The sequence below is a fragment of the Elgaria multicarinata genome, chromosome 4, assembly GCF_023053635.1.
Source record: "Elgaria multicarinata webbii isolate HBS135686 ecotype San Diego chromosome 4, rElgMul1.1.pri, whole genome shotgun sequence".
NCBI classification, from domain to species: Eukaryota; Metazoa; Chordata; class Lepidosauria; order Squamata; family Anguidae; genus Elgaria; species Elgaria multicarinata.
Genome location: NC_086174.1, coordinates 14758170 through 14782669, shown reverse-complemented (window position 1 = coordinate 14782669; position 24500 = coordinate 14758170). Strand labels below are relative to the sequence as shown.

The following is a 24500-nucleotide window of genomic DNA, read 5'->3' as shown; positions in this document are numbered from 1 at the left end:
GAGGAGAAGGCTATCAATGGCTTCTAGTCATATTGACTATGTATTTCTCCCAGTATCAGATGCAGCAAGTTTCTCAGTTCCAGTTCCTCTCATATCCTGCTTGTGGGATTTCCATAGGCCTTTGTCAGTAGAAGTAGATTAGTTAGGCCTGTAGTCTTAGTTTCCTAACAGTGGAACAGACAGCCATGGGAGGTGGTGGATTCTCCTTCACTGGAGGTGTTTTAGCAGAGGCTGCACGGCCATCTGTCAGGGCTGCAGGACAGAACCTGCACTGAGCAGTGGGTTGGTCTCCATGATCTCTGAGGACACGTCCAACTTTATGGTTCTGTGATCCAGCCTGGCTCCTGTTATACTCTTATTGTAAATATTTAAACAAACAAGCAAGCAAAAACCAATGAGGACTGGCTTGACTCCCTCTAGCGAACGTATCAGCATGAGGCAGTCCAAGGTGGACAAGCTGTACGCTGGCCTGAAAGACCTTTCTGAGGAACGGAGGGGAAAACTGGATGAGAGGCACCGGTTGTTCCAGCTGAACCGTGAAGTGGACGACTTGGAGCAGTGGATTGCAGAAAGGGAAGTGGTGGCTGGGTCCCATGAGCTGGGGCAGGATTATGAACACGTGACAGTAAGTGGACAGGACTCCTAGTTGTATTTGCGATTTCCTTCCTTCCTTCCTTTCTTTCTTTCTTTTTTATATTAGTATAAAAGGCAACACATACCCCATATAAGGTCTAGGATTAAAATGGACACTTGGATATATTGGACAAAAACAAGAAAGAAAAATGAAACATTGAAGTCTCTGCTGTTAAACTCTTACAAGCCCTACATGCAGAATGAGCCTAAGCAAGTTTGCTCCCATTACGTTCAATAGGGCTTACTCCTGAAAAAATGTGCTTAAATGAATCTGCAAAAAAGCTCCACTGAACATTGTGTTGTAGCACAATCCTATGCATGTTGACTTGGAAGTAAGTCCCATTGAGTTCAATGTAAACATTATCTATCCTGCCTTTTGAGACAAAGCTGTCTCAATAATGCAGTTAACTAGAATGGCAATGTAAAATGTTTAAAATAACAAAGGTATATTCCAGTTATAAAATAAAACTGGTCATCCATTCATTTGAAATTTGACTGGAACAACCAGGTCTTTAAAGCCCGTTTCAAAACAATCAAGGAAGGAGCCATGTGTCAATACTATGGTAAGGACTTCCCAAGGATAGGACCTCCACAGAAAACTCTTATCTCTTATGCCCACCAACCCCACGGCTCTTATTTGTGGGCAGGTGAGCTGAGTTTCCATGGCCAATCTTAAGGCATTGGCAGATTCATATAGGTGCAGGTGATCTTTCAAATAACCTGATTCCAAGCTTGTGGGCTTTAAAAGTGATCACCAGGAACACACTGGCAACCAGTGCCTCCAAATGTTGCCCACCGCGATCTATATGATGTAGATGTAAAAAAGTATGGGGGACAAGATAGAGCCCTGAGGCACCCCAAAGACAGAGCAGGTGTCCCCCAACACCATCTTCTAGTGTATCCTTCCAACTAGGCAATCCAGAAGGATACCACGGTTGAATGTATCGAAGGCTGCTGAAAGGTCCAAGAGAACCAAGACAGCTGCAATACCTCTATCCATTCCCTGGCTTACATCATCCACCATGGTGATCAAGGCTCTTTCAGTAGCAAAACCAACCTAGATACCACATCGGAACAAATCCAAATTTTATATATATATTCTGTGGATCTAACCCCCTTTGAATGTCATTGTTGTTGAGAAAGCTGGACAATGGCCGTCACATCTCCATGTCATTTCTACCTCCAGGTTACCACCTTGATTCATTTACATAACCACCTTCCTCTTTCCAGATGTTGCAGGAACGTTTCCGTGAATTTGCCCGAGACACTGGGAACATTGGACAGGAGCGCGTTGACACCGTCAACCACATGGCGGATGAGCTCATCAATTCTGGACATTCTGATGCTGCCACCATTGCCGAGTGGAAGGACGGTCTCAATGAGGCCTGGGCTGATCTCCTGGAACTCATTGACACGAGAACGCAGATCCTTGCAGCCTCTTACGAACTCCACAAATTTTATCACGATGCCAAGGAGATCTTCGGACGAATACAGGACAAACACAAGAAACTGCCCGAGGAGCTTGGAAGGGATCAAAACACAGTGGAAACCTTGCAGAGGATGCATACGACATTCGAGCATGACATTCAGGCCTTGGGAACACAGGTGTGCATATTTAACCCACATTTTATCACAGTCCCAGAAATGCAGGGACCTGCATGGCATCGGGGGTGGTCAAGAAAGAAAACTCGGTATTTTTTAGGGTTGCCATCTCCTTTTCTTTGTTTTCTGGTCCTGATCTATGTATATGCTATGGTTTACCAAAGTTCCTGGAACGCAATATTGACATCTGTGATGATACCGACCTCACACAGGAGGCTTTGCCTAGCACACCCTTCTCAAGCCAAGCGCCACCGCTTGAAAAGCCTGAGGAAAGGGTAAAAACAACACAACCTCCCTCCTATATGTGAGGGCACAAGGTAAAGGGTTTTGGAAAATAGGTTCTATTGTTGAGGTACTGAACTGCAGGTGTATTGGTACATGTTTTTACACTGTGTAAAATGGCAGGTAGTAAATCCAAGCTGACACGTGGTTTGTGGTAACAGAGCACAAAGTAAAGTTTCTTGAAATTGAACGGATCTTTAGTATTTCAATGTAGATCAAACCTGCTTATTTTTATATTTAAAACAAGAATTCCAAGTCCCTTAAAATCCTATCTCTTCTCACTCCTCACACACCAAACACTCTTATGAAGCACAAGCCAGACTAAAAAACCAGGCTCACAATCCCCTCAGCCAAACTATTTATACTCCTCCGTCCCCCTTTCTCACCGCATCACCAGCCACACCCACTCAGTCAAATATTTTGCACTTGCTAGACATACAAAGCCAGACATACCTAAGAGACAGAAAGGTGAGTATCGCCACAACATCCTTTAAATCAGGTATGCAGATCCTCAGGCCCATGGGCCGAATGTGGCCTTCCTCGGGTCCGAATCTGGCCTTCCGTGGTTCCCAGATAGCCACGCCCCTTTTCCCCAACCTTCGATCCTTTGGTGTTTTCCTGGCATTTTTCCAATTCCCCCCCCCCTTTTCCAAAAGGTTGAAATGCCTCTCAATAATAATAATAATAATAATAATAATAATAATAAGAAGAAGAAGAAGAAGAAGAAGAAGAAGAAGAAGTCATACTTAAAACATGCTCAACTGTCAGGAAATTCCTGAAACTGTAAAAGATAGCATGACTTGGCAAAGCCCGTCACGTAACAGCTGGACATCTTAAAATTTAACTACCTAGGCCTGCCGGAAGAGTGACTGTCAGTAAGACCTTTAAGCTAAAATATGCTGGTATTTCTGGTGCTGTTCCTTTTACTTTCGGCTCCCACCCCTTTTGTTTTCAGCTCGGCATACCACTGGAACGCCCCCCCCCCCCCGAGAACCTCTCTAAAATGGAAATTCAGACCTCGGGCTGAAAGAGATTCAACTCCCCTGTTTTAAATCAGTCTTCCTCCACCTGGTGCCCTCCATTTGTTTTGGACTACAACTCCCATCATCCTTGATCATTACATGCACACACACTGACTAGGGCTGATAGGAATTATAGTCCAACACACCAGGAGGGTAGCGGGTTGGGGAAGGCTGCTTGAAATGAAAAATGGAGATTCTTTACTTCTTCACACAATGCACCCTTGAGGAATTCACTGCCGCAAAATGTGGCAGTAGCCACTGGGTTAGATGGCTTTCAAAGAAGATTAGACAAATTCCTAAAAGATCAGTGCGATGCCACCACTTCACACACAAGGCTTTGACGCTCAGGCTAAGCACCACCACTTAAATACCGGAGGAAGGGGTAAAAAGAAAAGTATAACCTTTCCCTTATAGCAGAGGGAAAAGGTAAGGAGGTTTGGAAAAAGGCTTTTCTGTGAATACAGCAAGCTGAAGGTTTAACGTAATGTGTTTATTTATGAACCAACAGAGCAGGAGACACAGCCAAACTGACACGTGGTTTTATGGTAGCAAAATAAAGAAAATGTTTATTGTTGTTTACAGTTCTTAGTTCCTTTGAATTATATTCCAATCCTGCCTATTCTTAGTAATACTGGTAGAAACCAATCTAATAATAACAATCCTTAGTCCCTATGATCCTATTTTCACTCACTCCTCACACAACTCTTGACAAGAAATCACACAGCTAAACACATCTACCCTCTCAACCCAATCACCAACCAAACCTCTCAGACCACTCAGCTCCCCCATATATATAGACTCCTCCCCCGTTTCCACGGCATCACCAGCCACACCCACTCAGTACAACATTCTGCACTCTCTAGACCTACTCACGCAGACATACCTAAGGGAATAGAAATGTGGGTAATGCCACAATCGGTCTATCAACTGAGACCGCTAAATGGTACTCTAGTATGGCAGTAGGCCAAGGAATACCAATTGTTGGGGAACAATAGCTGAAAAGGTCTATTCCAGGAGTGGGCAATTTGTGGCTCTCCCATCATCCCTCACCATGGGCTATGCTGGCAAAGACTGATGGGACTTTTAAACCAAAATAACTGGAGGACCCCAGGTTGCCCACCCCTCATCTATTGTATTTAAGCCCTGGTTGTGGGCTTCATAAGAGCATCTGGTTTTCTAATGTTGGAAAGATGCTGGACTGGATGGGACATTACTCTGATCCAGCCAAATTCTCTTGTATTCCATGTAATTTGTTGATTTCTGCAGTTGAGAAAAACTAAATTCATTGGTGTGTGTTTTTGAGATTTTACTGAAAATTCTCAATTCCATTGGTGCCTGCTGGTGGAAACTAGAGCTGAGGCAAAACGTTTGGCCAACTCTGTTTTCAACCACTTGTTGGGTGTGGGGGATGAAGAAATTTCCATGGATTTTTCATTCCTTAGTCTTACAAAGAATATTTTATGAGATGTTTGTGTTTTTTCATCCCAGAGGTGCAACAGAAAATTGAACCTCCATTTTCATGTGTAGTGGGGAGAGAGTTTTGGGGGAAACTGGAGGTGGGATTTCAGCCCAGCCTTCGTGAAAACCACTTGAACATTCAATGAGTTATCATTTCTAGCTAAAGTTGGGAGGAGGTCACATTTAATTATCCAGTGCAATCGAAACACCAACATGAATCTCAAAGTACGATGTCAGAAAATCAGCTTACTCTACAGAGGGGACTGAAGTCCTGTGGGCTGCATAAATTGTTGAAATTAAGCAAAAGAGAAAATAGTCTTATCTTACTTTGCAAAACATAAGGCACAATCCCATGCTGGCTGGGGAATGCACAGAGTTGTAGGTTGTTTTTGTGTGTGTAAACATGCCTAGGATTGCGTTTTTATTTTACTTCTGCTTGTCACATAGAGGCACAAGGAGCAAAAAAGCCTTAGTTCCAAATATGAGAATCTTCAGGAGTTGTTCTGCCTTCAAAGATTTCATCAAATATTGCTTGTATATTTTGCAGCATACCTTTGTAGTCATAAAGGATAGAAACCTGGTGGTTAGTGTTGTTGTTTTTAAGTACTAGCCAATAAGTTTGAGGTAGTTGGAATTCTGCACCGACTACCACGTTCTGCAACTTTTCTTTCCACCCAGGATTTGCAGCATACAGGCAACCCTGGTTACGGTCCCATGCAGCAAAGCATGCTGAAATGCGGGGTGAAAATAATGATCTCAAACTGCAGACCTACAAAGCCATTTGGGCTGAGATATTTCTGTCTTTCTCACACCAGGTGCGACAGCTACAAGAAGATGCTGCCCGCCTTCAGTCAGCGTACGCCGGAGACAAAGCTGATGACATCCAGAGGCGCGAAAATGAGGTTTTGGAAGCGTGGAAGACTTTGCTCGACGCCTGTGAGGGACGCAGGGTCAGACTAGTAGACACTGGAGACAAATTCCGCTTTTTCAGCATGGTCCGTGATCTCATGCTGTGGATGGATGATGTCATTCGTCAGATCGAAGCCCAAGAGAAGCCAAGGTAACATGGAATAACAAACGAAATCTTTGTCCGTAGGCCTCTTGTTGTGTTAAAGTGGCTTCTGCAGATGAAGCCCATCTCACATTCAGAGTATTAAATGGTACTGTGTTGGGATTTAATCAGAATTGGGGGGCTTGAGTTCAAATCAATGCTTAGCCAGGAACGCACTTAGCAGTTATGGGCCGGTCCCTGACCCCTCTCTCCACCTCAGTCTCCCATCTGTAAAATGGGAAAGAGCCCCCATTTGCTGTTGGAACTGGTACAACTGATGTTTCTGCTAGCAGTGGGATAGAAAACCATTCATAGATTGCACAAAATCTTCAAATGGTAAAGTTTAGCATGTTTTAAGAACAATTGAACAGCAACAAACCCAGCAAGATTCCCAAATACAAAGTGTTTTTCAGTGCTGCAATGCATGCACTATGTCTTATTTCTGACATAGTAATCTTCCCTTTGGTATTTAGCTTTGACAAACTGGAGGCCAAGCTACACATCACGAAGCACCAAACTTCTGTGAACAAAGACAAGCTAAAAGTGAACTTCACAAGAGTATGCCTTTCTGAACCATTGACATTTCATTTTAGGGATGTTTCCTCTGTGGAATTGCTGATGAACAATCACCAGGGAATCAAAGCAGAAATAGATGCCCGTAACGACAGCTTCACAACATGCATTGAATTGGGCAAATCGTTGCTGGCAAGGAAGCACTATGCATCAGAAGAGGTACTGGGTGCTTTTTGCGACTGTGTGTGGTGTGTAGTTTTGGAATAACATATCAGGATTGCAATGTGGGACTCAGTTAAATCTAGGGCTGCAATTTGTACTGTTACACTGTTAATTGAATCTAGGGTTATTCCTATATCTCTGCCTACACCAGGCTGTTTTACATTCCCCTCTAATACAATCTTGCTCTATCTATCAATCTATCTATCTATCTATCTATCTATCTATCTATCTATCTATCTATCTAATGAATTTATATCACAGTTGATCAAAGTGGCTTACAAAGGATAAAAATTAAAAATAATAATAAATAGTAAAACATGTCTTCATTTTTAATTATTTATTTTACAGATTTTTATTCCAATCTTCAATACAAATATTTCCAGATATTTTTTAAAAAAATCCAAGTTGGCTAATGATGGAATTACAATTAAGCAATAGAAACTGCATAGAACAGCAAAATAAAACAATATTGCAGGAAATTTTAAAGCCTGGGAAAGTTCTCTTTTTTTTCTTGTTCCCCAAAAAGTCAGTAGCCAACTAATGAAGGTGTTCTTTCTGGGCAGAGCATCCCAAAGACAAGATGCCACAGCTGAGAAAGCCCTGTCCCCACTGACCACATGTTTCATGGGGACCCTCTTGAGATAATATTAGTATGTGTGCAGGTTGATGTGGAATAGCCAGGCTTTGGGTGAACACCAGTTCTTTGAACTGTGCTCAGAAAATGACCCAGGAACCAACTGAATGTGTTGAAGCACCTGTAAGATACGTTCCTATCAACCAGCCCCAGTTAGCAACTGCATTTTGAACTGGCTGCAGTTTCTGAATAGTCTTCAAGGGCAGCTCCCCATACAATGCAATACAATAGTCTAAACCAGAGGTTACCAAAGAGCATGGATAAAAACATGCCCTTAAAATCATGTTTCGTGGAATTGTAAAAACACAGAAAACTAAAACAGCATAAAAGCTGTTTTTTTAAAAAAACTAATCCAGATAAAACCAAATTCATTTAAAAATATGTAGACTAAAATAAGAGTTCAGAACAGTAAGCCTATACACTAGTTGCTGGGGAACATGGGTGGGAGGATGCTGTTGCACCATATCCTGCTTGTGGGTCCCTGGTTAACAACTGGTCGGCCACTGTATGAACAGAGTGATGAACTAGATGGCTCCAGCATGGCTCTTCGTATGTTCTTAACAACGGCAATAAAACACAGTGTGCTGAGCTGAAGTGCCTTGTTGACTAAAACCATTTTAACCTCTTTCTGGAAGATCATTAGTACAGGTTTTGGGCCTTCACGACTAGGGAGAGCATTCCACAAGTGGGAATGAGAAAATAAGGCAAATTCCATGTTTGGAAAAGGCAGATTCCATGATGAGGATCGCCGGGAAATGTACTGAAAATAAAACTGCCGACATCATAATGCCTTTATACAAATCTGTGGTGCAGATCTGTGGCACAGCTACACTTGGGATGCTGGGTACTATTCTGGTTGCTGCCTGCACCTCAGAATGGATACTGCAGTGCTGGGGAAAGTGCAGAAAAAGGGGAACCAAACTGATCAAAGGGATGGAGCATCTCCCCTATGAGGAAAGGACAGCGACGTTTAGAGCTTTTTATCTTAGAAAAACTGCGGGTGGGGAGGACAAGGTGTATAAAACTGTGCATAATGTGGAGGAAGTGAACAGGACAAAAGTTTTTCTCCCTCCCTCATAATATTGAAGCACAGGATCGTCCAAAGCACTGAAATAGTGGGAGATTTAGAACAGATAAAACGAAGCATTTCTTCACCCTGCACATAGTTAAACTATGGAATCTGCTATAGCAAGATGTAGTGATGGCCACCAACTCAGAGATCTTTAAAAGGGGATTAGAGAAATTCATGGAAGACAAAGCTATCAAGGGCTACTAGTCATGATGGCTATATGCTACCTGCTGTATGCCTCTGCATGCCAGTTGTTGTGGAACATGAACAGGAAGGTACTCTTGCTCTCATGTGCTGCTTGTGGGCTTTCCAAAAGGCATCTGATCTGGTTGGTCACTGCGGGAACGGAATGCTGGACTAGATGGACCTGGGTCTATTCCAGCATTGCTCTTCCTCTGTTCTTATTAGAAATTGGATTCTCCTTGTTCTTGGACATGGTTTCTAAAATATAGTCATGGGTATGGCAGCAATACTGGTTCTGTTCAATTCTTACCATAATTCTGTCTAGTCACTTTTCTCATTTATTGCATTTTTATACCGCCCAATAGCCCAAGCTCCCTGGGCGGTTCACAAAAATTAAAACCATTCAAAGTATAAAACAAACAGTATAAAAATATGACATAAAATACAATATAAAAGCGCAACGAGGATAAAATCAGCAGCAGTGCAGAAATACAAATATAAAATACAAAGTTAAATCCGCAAAGTTTAAATTAAATTTATAGACTGTTAAAATGCTGAGAGAATAAGAAGGTCTTCACCTGGCGTCTGAAAAATGCCAGGCGAACCTCCTTAGGGAGCTCGTTCCGCAGCCAGGGTGCCACAGCAGAGAAGGCCCTCCTCCTGGTAGCCACCTGCCTCACTTCCTTTGGCGGGGGCTCATGGAGAAGGACCCCTGAGGATGACCTTAGGGTCCGGGCAGGTACATATGGGAGGAGGCGTTCCTTCAGATAGCCTGGCCCCAAGCCATTTAGGGCTTTAAATATTAATACCAGCACTTTGGATCGGGCCCAGACCTGGACTGACAGCCAGTGAAGTTGCAAAAGGACTGGCATGATGTGGCATTAGGTTTGGTTTCTTTTGTTTGGTTTCTTTAGGTTGTACTCTGCGTGAAGAACTGCATACCAGAAACATAGCTTTTAATTTTAGTGAGAAGTGGAGGCCGTGCATTAAGTAACATGACGCCACACGCTGGGAGCATTAAGAAACAGCAGCTCTGTCATAGTTAAAGCGAAGGAGGAGACGGAGAATCGTATAGCAGAATCCTAATGACCCATTTTGAAATGTCTTTCAGATCAAGGAAAAGCTATTGCAATTGACCGAGAAGAGAAAAGAAATGATTGACAAATGGGAAGACAGATGGGAGTGGCTGAGACTGAGTAAGAATCCCTTGTCTGCCTTTTTTAAAAATAAATAAATAAATAACATGAGCTTTTGTCTCCCCTTTCTATTTTTAATTGCTGTCTTTCCTGGGTGGTGTTGACATTTAAGGCCTCATATGTACAGCCAGGTTGTGTTTGTTTTTAAAACGTAGTATTACTTCCTGTTTAGAGTATACATGTAACCAAGGACTCCAGTCAATATCTGCAAACGTTCTAATTATATTGAAGCGTGGGAAGGTGCCCACATTTCTAGCCCTGGCAGTGGGAGCATGAGAGGCAGGTTCTGGTGTATCTCAAGCAAATATTCTCCTCCATGGGGAAAGATGTAATGCGTAGTGTCTTTCAGAAAACACCTTCTGTCATCAGAAACCTGAGCATATTTACATAGCATTTGCTGGTCCTGAATGTGAAATGTTTCTGACTTTGAGGAACGTGGGTGGAAGGGTGCTATTGTTGTATCGTGTCCTGCTTTGTTGGTCCCTGGCCGACGGCTAGTTGGCCACTGTGTGAACAGAGGGGGTGGTGTAAATTGGGGTTGAGGGCTTTTAATGGTTTGAGGGTGAGGGTTTTAATGGAATTGTCTTAATGTGGGTTGAGAGTTTTAATGGAATTGTTTTATATGTTATTGTAAAGTGCCTTGATGCCAGAAATGGTGAGGCGGCGCTATAAAAATGCTTTAAATAAATAAATAAATAAACAGGTGCTGGACTAGATGGACCCTCGGTCTGATCCAGCGGGGCTCTTCTTATGTTCTAGTTCTGGAAGTGCACCAGTTTTCAAGGGATGCCAGTGTCGCCGAGGCCTGGCTACTGGGGCAGGAGCCGTACCTGTCAAGTCGTGAGATCGGGCAAAGCGTGGATGAAGTGGAAAAGCTCATCAAACGACATGAAGCGTTTGAAAAATCTGCAGCGACTTGGGACGAGAGATTCTCAGCGCTTGAAAGACTTACTACGGTGAGTCGCAGGAGCCATTTCAGGTTCTTTCCTTACAACTGTTGTTCCTGTTTTAAAGAACTGTTAATTAATTGCATAGGTTTTAGTAGATTACTTGATTAATAGGTCAATTAAATTTACATATAAGTAGAACTCTAGTTCTGAAGAAAAAGGAAATGCTTTTCCTTTTGGGGGAAATAGCTCAGCGTTTCTGAGACCATCTAATATGGTGGACAGGGTTGATTGGGGGTGATGACCGATCACTTGCCGAGTCCTTGTGGAAGTAGGATGTTGGGAAGACCCATGCGGGTCTCAGAAGGCCAACAGTACTAGGACATAAAAGTTGTGTTTTTCTTAAACTACTCCTTAATCTCTCTCCACCCACAAGTTGGAATTGTTGGAAGTACGTAGACAGCAAGAAGAGGAAGAGAGGAAAAGGCAGCCTCCTTCTCCGGAGCCAAGCCCCAAGACTGGAGAGGAGTCTCAGCAATGGTAAGCGTGCGGGTGATCTGGAGAAGGAAGCGGAGCAAGCAGGACGGTTACGCGGCAGCCTAGCTCTGCGTGTGAGTTGTGAGCTTGGAAGCCCCTCAGGAAAGGTCAGTTCAGTGTCCTTCTTGTTGCCTGCCTCAAGTGAAAATTATTAAGGCCGAGAGAGGGGGGGAAGGAAGGAAGGAAGGAAGGAAGGAAGGAAGGAAGGAAGGAAGGAAGGAAGGACGGACTTCATTAATTTGTATGGCACTTTCCAGGGAGCTCCCTCCTCAAGATAGTTGGCAAAATATTGCAAGATAAACGTCATCCTTAGGGGAGGCAAACCAACAGAAAAGAGAGCAAGAGTGAATGTATGTCCTTGTAGTTAAGGTGTACACATGGGGGAAGATGCTCCTTCTGATACACTCTTCTCCATTCTGGTGCCCTCCTGATGTGTTGGTGGATACTGGGAGTTGTAGTCCAACGCAATTGGGCTGTGGCTCAGGGGAAGAGCACCTGCTTTGCATGCAGAAGGCCCCAAGTTCGATCCCCGGCATCTCCAGGTAGGGCTGGAAAAATTCCTGCTTGAAACCCTGGAGAGCTGCTGCCAGTCAGTGTTGTCAATACTGGGCTAGATGGAGCTGCTGAAGATCAGTAATGGCAGGTTGGCTTCCCTGAAAGACATTGCCCAACGCCACAGATCTTTCCCGAGCAAGTAGCAGCCGTCAGAGTGTGTTGGTTGTGTTTTGAGTACTGCTCTCAGTTCATGGCACATCAGTGAAACCCAGCACTCTTACTCAGAAGCCCTATATCAGGGGTGGGCAACTTGTGGCCCTCCAGATGTTGTCAGACTGCAACGGCCATGATCCCTCACCATTGGCTATGCCAGCTAGGGCTTATGGAGGTTGCTGGCCAACAACACCTGGAGGGCCATATATGTTCCTCACCTTGAGTAAATAAGTGTTTGCACCAGAACCTGCGCCCCCTCCCCACCCTATGTCAAGTCTCCTACAACATGTCAATGCACGGCAAAAGTGTCGATGCGGAAACTGACCTAACGTGTTGCTCTTGTGCTTCTGTTTCTCTCCCGACAGGGACGGCACAAAAGGCGAACAGGTCTCCCAGAATGGTTTGCCACAAGACCAGGAATCTCCCCGGGTTAGTTACCGCTCCCAAACCTACCAAAACTACAAAAACTTTAATAGCAGATGGACGGCTAGTGACCGGCCTCGTTCTGGACTCTGAGAACCAAAACAATTTACAGGAAGCCGTTGGCTACTTTTCTTTCTGTTCCTCTTTGATTTGTTTGCCTCCAAGTTCCCTTTACTGCTTCTCTCCCCCCTCCCCTGACCCAACCCCAATCCATTCAAGCTTTTATTTAATGAGTAGCCATCACACACACACCCCAACAGCCTGCTCTTTGACTATATATATATATATCTCGCCTTAATTCTAATACTTTGGATGCCTTCAGGCACTTGGTTGCATTGCGACAACGCCTTTCTTTCATGATCTTTTGTTGTGAGTTTTTCATTTTGCTAATAGCCTTGAGATTTTTGCAGCTAAAGCCATCCCTTTATGTGCATAATTGAAATGTAATGAGATTTCATCATAATGGAAGACGAGAACTAGAGTCTTGACAGGTATGATGCTTCTAGCTATACTATCAGGTGTGAATCCCACAATGTTAGCAAACCAGCTGCACTTATCAGCAAATGTATATTATGCACTTGATCCAAGCTTATAGGCAGATGGCGCTTTGCAGAGGAGGCTGGAGGGGGAAATGATACAGGGGAGGCAAAGGAAAGGGAAGGGAGCAGCATTTGCACCAAGACTCAAAAGTCGAGAGGTCAATAAGTTGATTAACATTCCAAGTGAAATGAACCCAATGAGCTCGCAATAAAAGCTAAATGGCAGGACAATGCAAAATTAGCAAGTCAACTGGATCTTTGGTTCCTTACTATCTCTGCAAGGGTTTGCAGTGTTGCCCTTGCCTAGTGGGTGGCTTCAGTCATTCCCATAATCCACCACTTAGAGAGAGCCATGCTAATTTTGCAACAGCGAGCAGATGTCAGATTCGACTCTACGTTCTGTTAGAAGCTCGTACACCCCCTTGAATGCAGTAGGACTCAACACAGGGAAGCCAGATTCCGGCTGGACATCAGGAAAAACTTCCTGACTGTTAGAGCAGTACGACAATAGAACCAGTTACCTAGGGAGGTTGTGAGCTCTCCCACACTGGAGGCCTTCAAGAGGCAGCTGGACAGCCATCTGTCAGGTATGCTTTAAAGTGGATTCCTGCATTGAGCAGTGGGTTGGACTCGATGGCCTCATAGGCCCCTTCCAACTCTACTGTTCTATGATTCTATGAGGGATTCCCACTGTGTGACACTCATAGGCTGCATCAGCACATCACTTGAAGCCCCAAATTCTGGCTCAGTAAACCACAGTGCAAACAAGCCGGTAGAAGCAGCCCATTCCCTTCTCCCTTTGTGAGAGTGGTTAAACAAACTAGGAAGGATTGCTTTGCACGATGTCTGAACCCTGGATTATGGATCAGTGCACCTAAATAAATCAGAATTTGCAAACGAATGACAAACCATGGTTTAAAGCAGGCTTCCTGATTTTTGGGCACACTGAACCCTAATCCCAGACTTGGACATGATATGTTCCCTTCCTGATTTGTTTACCTGCTGCTGTGGAGGGAGGAATGAATCAGGAGTCAACTAGCTGCATGCACCAGCACCTGGCTTTTTCATGTTATGGTTTATTAAGTCTGAATTTTCAGCTTAAGTGTTGTGCCAGTGCAACCATAATAGAAACGCACACACACACACACACGGGGAGATCTTTGCCTTTCTCCCAGGAAAATTTCTCAGCACAATTATGTCGTTCAGGCTGCAACCCTAAACACCCTTACTAGATAATAAGTCACTGAAAGTGGGACTTAACTTCTGAGGAAACATGGTTAGGATTGCGCTGTCCTTGAGATGGGTGTTCCGTGCAACTGTAAAAACATTTTTTAGATTTTAAAGATGTAAACTTCCCACATTATTATATCTACATCTAATTCACTTTGCTGGAATTGTTGAAAATCACTCCCGTTTTCTCCTTGAGCCAAGTAAATTAGGCTGAGGGAGAGAGATTTTGAACAGCGGTATCCCCCTCTCTTCCTAGCACGTCTGCGTGTGCTGGGAAAGGGAGCAGCAGCCCTTCATTTTCATGGGCTTCATTTTCATGCGCAGATGGACAGAATGTTCTTCTTCCCCACATGCCAGCGATGATGCTCTGGTTTGGGATCTCACTGAAGAATTCGGGGTGGGTGGGTTCAGCTCCTTGATGCACAATGTCTGTTTTTCTGCATGGAGGGGCCTTGACTTTATCCACAAACACAATCCTTCCCTTCCTCCTCCTTACAAGTGAAGGTTTTAGGGGGGAGTTGAAGAGGAGAGAGGGAAGAAGTAGTGGCAAAGAAGGACAGACGTTGCATCATGTTGAGACAAATCGGTCCAGGTAAAGAGTTGTCTACCTTTGTGGAAGAAGGAGGTGGTTGCAGTAACTCTCTTCTGGAAACCACCGACCACCCTAGATGTTCATTGATGGAGGGGTGTAACGCACCTGCGCTTGAAGGAGCTCATGCAGACTCGTACCTTTAGGGCCAATTCAGAGTCGATGTCTGAAACCTCTGCTCGCTGAATGTTCCTCCCCAAAAGGAGACGTGCAGGTTGAGGAAGTGGAAAGGAACCAGAAATGTAGCTACCACTACATTCCTTTAAGGAGTAATGTGTGCATAGGATGACTTCATTTCACCCTCACCACAGCCCAATGAGATAGGTTAGGTTGAAAAGTAGTCAGTTGCACAAGACCACATTATTATTATTATTATTATTATTATTATTATTATTATTATTTCAATTCATATAGACCCAACTTTCTCAGCACATAGTGCACTATAGAAACTGGTTTCCAAGCAATCCTTCACCCCAGGGAATCCTAGGAAATGTAGTTCTGTGACAAGTCTAGGGATCTCTAGCAGAGAATTATAGGGAATTATAGGGTCATAGAATAGTAGAGTTGGAAGGGGCCTATAAGGCCATCGAGTCCAACCCCCTGCTTAATTCTCAGCATGCCCACAAGTTACATTTCCCAGGATTCTTTGGGGGGAAGCTATGACAGTTAAACTGGTATAGGTTTCTAGTTAAAGCAGTTTCTAGTGTTACCGTTATGTTATATTGTTTTTGCAATTTTATGTACACTGCCGCTGGTTTTACACTTGGTGATGAAAGAGCGGTATAGAAAAGTTCAAATTATTAAATAAACAAATCATGTAGATATATCCACTGTCACTATAGGAAATGACTCATGTGATGCCTTCCAGTGAAACCCAGAGTGCGGGGGGCATGCTGTAGTACAGTGCTCTCTCAAAATGCTAGAACCCAGGGTCATCACATGAAGCTGATTGGTGGGCACAATTCAAGGCAAATAAAAGGAACTACTTCACACAGCGCAGAGTTAAATTACGGAATTCACTACCACAAGATGTAGCAATGGCCACCAATTTGGATGGCTTTAAAAGGGGGTTGGATAATTTCCTGGAGGCGAAGGCTTTCAATGGCTACTAGCCCTGATGGTTATGTGCTACCTCCAGTATCCGAGGCAGTATGTGTGCACCAGTTACTGGGGAAAATGGGTGGGAGGGTTCTGTTGCACCATGTCCTGCTTTGTTGGTCCCTGGTCGACTCTGTATGAACAGAGTGCTGGACTAGACTGACCCTCGGTCTGATCCAGCATGGCTCTTCTTTTGTTCTTATGCTGACCCCTAAGTTAGGACCACCAGTCCACATACCCCACATATTGAAAGAGCAGAGAAAATGGACACATTTTATTTTAAGAGTGAGTAGTGAAGAAGATTGCTTAAAAAAATGCTACGTGGTAACTACATTACATTTAGTAATCTTTCATAAGAGTTGCATTAAAAACATGTTTTATTTTCATAGTCTGAGATCATAGCACAGCTGATGGGTGGTTCCCCTTAGTTGAGGGGTGATGGATGGAGTCTTAATAATGGAAATTTTTGTGAGAATTCTCCAAGTTTATTTGTTGTTCTGCATTTTGCATTATGACCTTGTTATTTCAGGAAGTATTTCTGTTGTAATCTTCATCTCCTGCAAAAGGGCTAGTTTCTAACCTTTAGCAAACCTTCTATCATGCCTCAGAATCTACATAAAGTGTACCAGATGAGTTTCAAAGCATTGTCTGGCAAAATTCATCAGGAGTAAGAAGGCTAGGATTTTATACTTTCATGCTACCTTGTATTTCTTCATTATCATGCATGTCTCTCTCTTTTTTTTCTCCTCTCGTCAGGATTTCAGCATATAGCTTCATAATGCTTTTTAGTTTTCCTTATATCAATGTATTTACCTGTTTTATTGCTTCCATTACACCAGTGTTAGGTCTCTTTCCCCCTCAAAGTGCATTAAAGCATGCAGGAATCAGAGCTGCCTTTTTAAAAACCTGAGTGGAAAAAGGGAGTGGTCAAATCTGTTCCATTTTGTAACCATGAATGACTAAGAGATGTTCGATTTGATAATGTTGGCTATGCATAGATAATGTCCAAGTGCACAACTAGTATAAAAAGTCAAGTCTGAATCCCAGTAAATGCGGTTCTCTGCTCCATTAATCACCGCCTATATTTTTAATAAATAAAAAAACAGTATCTCAAAATTGTATTAGTTCACAGAACAGTGTGCAGCCTGTCACTACTTTGCACAAGTCTCTTGATTCCTCATCTAATAGTGCAAAAGCTCAAGGGGGGAAAACCCCTGAATGTAATTTTTATTCATGCACTTTGAAAAGCAAAGGGGGTATTTCAAGTCACGCCCTCCCCTGTTGCCACGTTGCATCATATGGTCAGGATTTACATACCTCAAAAATGAGCTAAGCCACTAAACTGACTTGCAATTAACCTTCCAGTGATGAAAATATGTATTCAGAACATGCTTGTGTTGATCTGTTTTTGTTGTCGCTGTTGTTATTAACCATTGTCATACATGGTGTTGTGTTTGCATGCTCAAAGCATGTTTCCCATTAAAGGTTTATTTAGCTCTATTCTTTATTTTCCCCCTTGTGTCATCATGCATTGTTTGCATACATGTTTACTTCTCTTTTATTGTGGAAAGCATTAATTTATTTATTTTAAAAAGACCGCAAAAACATTCTCCACTGGAAAGCATCCGGAGAGCTTTTCCTGTGTGTTAAGAAGATGTTAGCATTGCACTGAATTAAAGCCAGACCCTTGAGCTGCACTAGCACAGTCTCCTCACAAACACCACAACACCCCAACCTTGCTATCATAGGCAAGCAAGCCACGCACAATCCATACAGCAATGAACACTGGATTGGCTCTGAACCACCAGAAACTGGGAAACACCACTGGTGACTCAGTGGGCCTGTTCAGACAACACGCTAAGCCACTAACCCTTTGGCAGCAAATGGTTAGCTGACATGTTTAAACAGTGGTTCCGTAGCCACCATGGTTAGGAATGGTTCACACAACCATGCTAAGGCATGGCTCAAAATGCTCAACCATGGTAGCTTAGTATGTCATCTGAACGGGGTCATTGAAATAAACAATCCAAGATTTATATAGGGCTTTGAGTGCCTGTGCTATTGGTGCAGGAATGGGAGGGTCATGTCCCAAATGCAAGATCCTGGGTTTGCATATACTACGAATTCTCTGTTATCCAAACTTCCTTTATTTTCCCATTTGATAGAATCTTAATGGGAGGAATCCCACATATATCTCCCTATTGACATCCCCTGCACCTAACACAGGATGGATACTCTCTATACATAAGAATCTCTGATTTAACGGGTTTTTCCATTCAAAACCACCGATGAAGCAAATTCAACAGTGTCTCTTGGTTCTGTGGAACCTGGTATGCCGTTGCTTACTTGCTCTTATATTAATCCTAGGAAGGGTTTCTCCCCACCTAAGTCTTCAGCAATGCCCACATTTTCATAATCTCGTCTCCGATATATTCCCAGGTGAGAGTAACGATAAATTTAAAAATCATTCATGTTTGTCCGCATATTTTGGTTAGCTGAGCCTTTGGGTTGCCTGCCAGGACATTAAAGCTCTTTCATATCTGGTTGAATTCCAGGACTGAGAGTTCTCATTGAAAATGACAGATGGGCTCTTGTTATAAATTCAGGGCACAATCCTATACATGTTTAGACAAGCGGGGAATCCTACAACTCCAAGCATTCTGACTTGGGAATGCTGGGAGTTGTTGGCCTTTTTTCCCTGTCTAAACATGCATAGGATTGTGCCCTTAGTGGATTAGAAGGAAAGATATATTGAAAATAACAGGCTTGTTCAGACAACATTCTAAGCCATGGTTACACCACTAACCCTTTTACAGCAAATGGTTAGTGAGCATGTTTAAACCATGGTTATGTAGCCACCAGTTAGGAATGATTCACATGACATGCCAAGCCATGGTTCACATGATACGCTAAGCCATCATGTTTAGTTCGAAATGTTTAACCACCATGGCTTAGCGTGTTGTCTGAACAGGGTCATAAAATGTTACAAGCTCCAAGGTGGCTTATTGTGCCATCCCATATATGTCTACTGAGAAGGAAACCCACTGATTTCAGTGGGGCTTACCCAAGAATAAGAGGGTATAGGATTGTAGCCCTAGAAAATTAACTGCTCAACCCTATGCATGTTTACTTGGAGTTAAGTGCTATTGTTTCCAATGGAGCTTACTCCCAGGTAAGTGCGTACAGCAGGGGTGGGCAACCTTTTTCCCCTCAAGGACCTCAAGCAGTGGTGGGTTGGGGGCCTCACATGCGTACACACATACATACATACACAAACTCCCTCCTGCCCCCTCACCCACCCACACCTCAGTAGGCAGAAAGGCAAGGTTCAAATCTCCCCTTCCTGCATGGTGTGAACAGGGGATGGAATTGCTGATTCAGATTGCTGGGGGAGGGGAAGGGAGGGGGGCTTTAACCTCTTCCCCCTTCCAATAATCTCTGCATCAGTTTCATTGGGAGGGGGTGACAGTAAAGCCTCTTTCTGCACTCCTCCCAGTAATCCAATGGCTGTTCCTTTGCTGCTAATGGCAGTAGGTAAACCACAGCCTGTTCCCCGTCTCTCCTCTCACCTGATGGCAGAACAGCTGGATTGCAGGGGGAAGTGCAGGGCGCCACGCCCTGTAATTTCTTGGGCTGCAGAGGGGCCACAAGCCACATGTGGCCTGCACGCTGCCCATAAGTGATGTATAGGATTGTGCAGCCCACATTTGCCCAGCTGAGCCCATGACCGAAGCTGATTTGGCCTCTTTAAGTGCAAGTACAGAAGTATTCCACTAGGGAGGACAGGGCTCCTGTCTCTTTTAACAGTGGTATAGAAAAGGGAATTTCAACAGGTGTGCTTTGTATGCATGCAGCACCTGGTGAAATTCCCTCTTCATCACAACAGTTCTTCAAGAGCCCTGCCCTCTTTTGTATCTGGTCACTAGTATACTGGCCACTCTAGTAGAGTGCAGGAGCCCTCCTCTCTTTTGTATCTGGTCACTCTAGTCTAGTGACCAGATACAAAAATGGACAGGGCTCCTGCAGCTTTAACTGTTGTGATGAAGAGGGAGGTTCACCAGGTGCTGCATGCATACAAAGGACACCTGCTGAAATTCCCTTTTCTATACAACTGTTAAAGATACAGGAGCCCTGTTCTCCTATTCGTATAGTCACCCTAATTTAACATTGAACCCTCCAAATCTATTTTAAGCCATGCTTTTGAAAAGAATGCACAAACTACCATAGGAACATAGGAAGCTTTTTTATATTGAGTCAGTCCATGTAGCTCAGAATTGTCAATGCTGACTGGCCGCGGTTTCAGACAGGTTTTATCCCAGTCCTCTACCACAGAGCCATGGCCAAGTTCTAAATTAAATTATGCAAAATAGCATTATTTGCACTCGCATATGGAATTAGCATACTTTGTACTGATTGCAAATGTTAGGCATTTTGAATTAGGATTTTTCATGGGCCATGATACAGGAAGGGAAGGAGGTTATTTATTTATCATCATTATTTAAATGTTGCTTTTTGAACCTATATGGGCCCCTGAAAGCGACTCACAAATATAATAAAAGAATGACAGTAATAAAATAGGGTTTTAAAAAACAACAACTTACTATTAACTTACTAAAAATGGCATCATAAACTAAACTCTATGGAAACAAAACAGTTTTAACAATCTTGCTGAAGACTGGGAGGAAAGGGTTTAACAAAGCCTCCCAAAGAGGGAGTTCCAGAGCTTAGGTGCCACCACTGAGAAGACCATGTCCTGTGGAACCCTGAAGGTTTTGGATGGATGGTGAGCACACAGGGGTGGGAATTGGCTATAACTACCATTCGCAAGGGTCACACCAAACAATTTTAGCAAAATTGGCAAATGTACAGCTTGCTGCATAATAATACTGCTGCTGCTTCTGAATTGTCTCAACCTTGGCTGGAGCAGCAAAAAGTGTCTTCTAATGATTATGCCTTTGAGGAATCCTTGCTTGTTCTTGATGTAAAAATGGCACAGAGTGTTTGTAATCTACTACTAGAGCATTGAGTAGCGCTAGGCTTTAGTAACTTGCTAATAATAATCCCCACACTCCGGTTGTGTAACCCTCCGTGGGCTGCTACCAATGCCTTTTCTGTGGCACAGAAATGAAACCCCCCCCAAATCCTTGATAAACGTTCCCTATCCCAACTGGGACCAAGCCTCTGTTGCGAAAGTTTAAAGCTTTCAGGATTCCGGTTGTAAATGATTTGGGGAATGAAATGGATGCTGAAGACATCAAGAATGTGACCAGTCAGAGTTGGCCCCAGTAGGCATCTCAGTATCGGTACAGCGGGCAACGGGACCGACAAAGCGAGTGATGGCCAAGCCCTTGGTTCTGTCTTTGTTTGGGGGTAAATAGACGTGTGATGTTGAGTGGTTGTAGTGTTTTCCTAGCTCCTTTTAACACCCAACCCATCCAATTCCAAAGTCCAACAATAGAGACTTTGAAAGAAATTTAATATTTTTAACTTTTGACCTATCTCCTTTTACCTTCCTTCTGTTCCCTTTTAAACCTGCCTGTCTTTGAAATTCCAAATTCTTTAACAAGATGGTGGACCTGATGGAATGCATGTTGTCCTCTCTCTTCCCAATTTCTGCATGTGGTCTTCTGATTATGTTGTCACCTTGGGGCTGGGATCGGTGGTAGCGGTGTGGAGGGGGTAGACACGTTTGCAGAAGCTAATGGGCAGTTCTTTGCCAGATCGAGGTGTGTCTGTGAATGCTGCTGATTCTATTTGTTCACTGGCTTAATACATCAGTAGAGTTACTGCACAGACTCCATTGCAGTAATTTTATAAATGTATGAAAGATGGCTTATGTGAATCAATTGAATTTTCTTTCTGTTCTTTCTGAACTTACGGAAGTGAGATTCTTACTATTGCAATAGTCGAGCCATCAAAGATGCTCGCAGATAAAGGATGCGGCCACAATCCAGAGCTCCATACGTGCACCAGTTTCTCAGGACCAGTTATAGAATGGCAAAGAACTGCATTCTCTGAATCTACTAATGGAGAAGGCAGAGTTGCATGAACAGTTTGCATTTGCTGGATTGTGGCACATTAAGGATTTGGTTAGCAGAGCCAAGTGTGGTAAAACTCTCACAAATGGGTTATCCTTCCTTCTTCCCTTGTTACTTCACCTCTATCAATTGGGTACTAATCTATTGATATTTCCTCATTCCTTCAGCCTTCTGTTTCTTCAGTGGGGCATAAGAACAGTTTTACGGGATGGCCTAGGCTTTTGTAGACAAGAGTGTGCAAGACCTGCAAATGAACATTAAGATGTTCTTTTAACTAAAGGGAAAATGGTTTCTGAGATCGTCTCACTGAACAGCACTTACATTTCTCACTCTTGTTTCTTAGATGGGAGAAGCAAGAGAAGCCAATGAAATGGTCAACGGAGCAGCAGATCAGAGGACAAGTTCTAAAGAAACGAGTCCAGTTCCTTCGCCAACAGCAGATCGTAAAGCTAAGACGGGCCTCCAGGCTCAGACTGCCGCCACCCTCCCAGCCAAAACACAAGAGACACCTTCTGCTCAGATGGAGGGCTTCTTGCATCGTAAGCACGAATGGGAGTCACACAGCAAGAAGGCCTCAAACAGGTATCGTATATGAACTCAAATAAAGAGGTTTTAATGATCGGTTGATGAGTTTCATTTTGATCTTGTTCTATCCCATAAACCAGGGGTGTTGAACCCTAGCCCAGGGTCCAGTTTGTCTCTCTGGAGTTCCCCAGACAGCCATGCCCAATCCCCATGTGACGAGGTGGTTCCCACTGTCCCCTACCCTATAGAGGAAACTTACCAGGAAAGCCATTTTACATGAGAAGTTAGTGTGGTGTGCTACGATTACTCGTTCATGCCTGAATTTCTTGAAAACTGGACCCCTTTTAGGGCCCTCAAGCTTTTTGGCTTATAATTCTTTGTTTTTCAAGATTATCTCCTTGGGATGGTACAACCTTGGGATTCAGGAGGATCTCATAACTATCTATGTTGGCCACCTGCTGTAGCTTATCTTTGGGTAGTACAAGAATTCACAAACATTTATAAGACCTGAGAATGTGACCACCACGTGTGATGAATGAGGCTGTTGTTGAAAACTGCACGTAGCAAAAGGAGCACTCAGGTATATAAATCCTCTGGGGTTTTGCTCAAACTGAAGTTCAGTGGAGACCTGGACCACGGAAGGTGCAGTGCGCTGGCCGTTAACTGGGGTCTCTCCTTTGTTGTTTGGCTTGGAGTCCCTGACAACTGAACGGGAAGTAAGCCTTATTTTATTTTTACTTTTTATTTACTATACTTCTATACCGCTCTCTATCTGAAGATTTCGGAGCGGTGAACAAATAGACTAAAAACAGAATAAAAACATCATTAAAAATTATATTTTAGAAGAACATGGTTCAGATAAAACTGTGGCTGGTCATTCAGGGAAAGCTTCCTGGAACACTGTTTTCAAGAAGTGCTGAAAGCAATACAACATTGGTGCCTGCCTGAACTTTAAAGGCAAGGAAGTCCATAGGAAGGACACTGAAGGCTCTTCTCCTCATGGACTCCAATCGTACCATAGGTCCATGTGGAACCACCAGGAAACCTTATAGTTTGCTTAGTAGATTTCATTTGCCTGCAACTTCGTAAAATTGTTAGTTTCTACCCTTTCGTTTGTTCATGGCCTCCAAACCCTCTTGGGCATCTTTGCCTCTTGGCAAGACAGACCCCCTGATGGTTTCCCAGCTTCTGCATGTTTTTCCCCTTGATTCTAAAAGGTTGACCTACCTCTCCTAAGGCTCAGTTACTGGCAGCAAGAGCTTAAATTTCACATTAAAAAGGCTTCTGGGGGCATGAATTTCCATGAAAATAAGGTGTGCAGTCTCTGCATGCATTGTTTCAAATGGAAAATGCTACTTTTTTTGCCACTGCCCACCCCACCCCACCAATTCAGCACTAATTGAGCAGCATAGCAATTTTGTGTGTGTGTGTGTGTGTGTGTGTATAGCCCCTGATAGGTCCCAAGGGGGTGGAACTTGGAGTCACTGAACTTCTTTTCTTTTCTTTTTACTGATTTTGATGGCTCTTTCTGTCTTAAAGCCATCAATGCAGCAATGGTTTTGCTGCATTGATGGCTTTAACAGCATTTCACCATGTTTATGTGAACCATAACATAATAGGTTAAAAAGGTAACTATTGGGTGACTATATAGGGCCCATTCAGAAGACACCTTAACCCATGGCTTTAACCATGGTGAATACAGGTTTTTGCTTAATTCAACATGGGTAAAACCATGGTTTAAGGTGTCTTCTGAACATGGCCTGGTTTTCTGGCTTAACCACTGTGGTTAAAGCCATGGTTTAAAGTGTCTTCTGAACAGGGTCATAAACGATGCTTCCAAGTTCATGGGTTTGAGATCTATAGCGGATCACTGGTTCTGTTCTGAGAAAATAAAATGTGCTTACTTCCAAACAATATAATAATAATAATAATAATAATAATAATAATAATAATAATATAAGATAAACAATGTTTCTACTCATATATGACACTAATGCCATGAAACCAGGGAATCTCTAGACTTGTTCTATTTGGCAAACAGTCTTACTTCTCTCCTCCCAA

General features: G+C 43.3%; 1 protein-coding gene across 2 annotated transcripts in view; it reads left to right on the top strand.

The window, feature by feature from the left end:
* The window catches only part of SPTBN1 (spectrin beta, non-erythrocytic 1), a 252252-nt gene that overhangs the window by 218875 nt on the left and 8877 nt on the right, over positions 1–24500 (top strand). For both annotated transcript variants that reach the window (XM_063123818.1, XM_063123819.1), the window contains 9 exons: positions 421–625; positions 1864–2238; positions 5813–6057; positions 6642–6780; positions 9781–9865; positions 10625–10821; positions 11189–11292; positions 12363–12426; positions 22258–22496. In XM_063123818.1, coding sequence (XP_062979888.1) covers positions 421–625; positions 1864–2238; positions 5813–6057; positions 6642–6780; positions 9781–9865; positions 10625–10821; positions 11189–11292; positions 12363–12426; positions 22258–22496 — 1653 coding nt within the window. The remainder of the gene's footprint in view (positions 1–420; positions 626–1863; positions 2239–5812; positions 6058–6641; positions 6781–9780; positions 9866–10624; positions 10822–11188; positions 11293–12362; positions 12427–22257; positions 22497–24500) is intronic.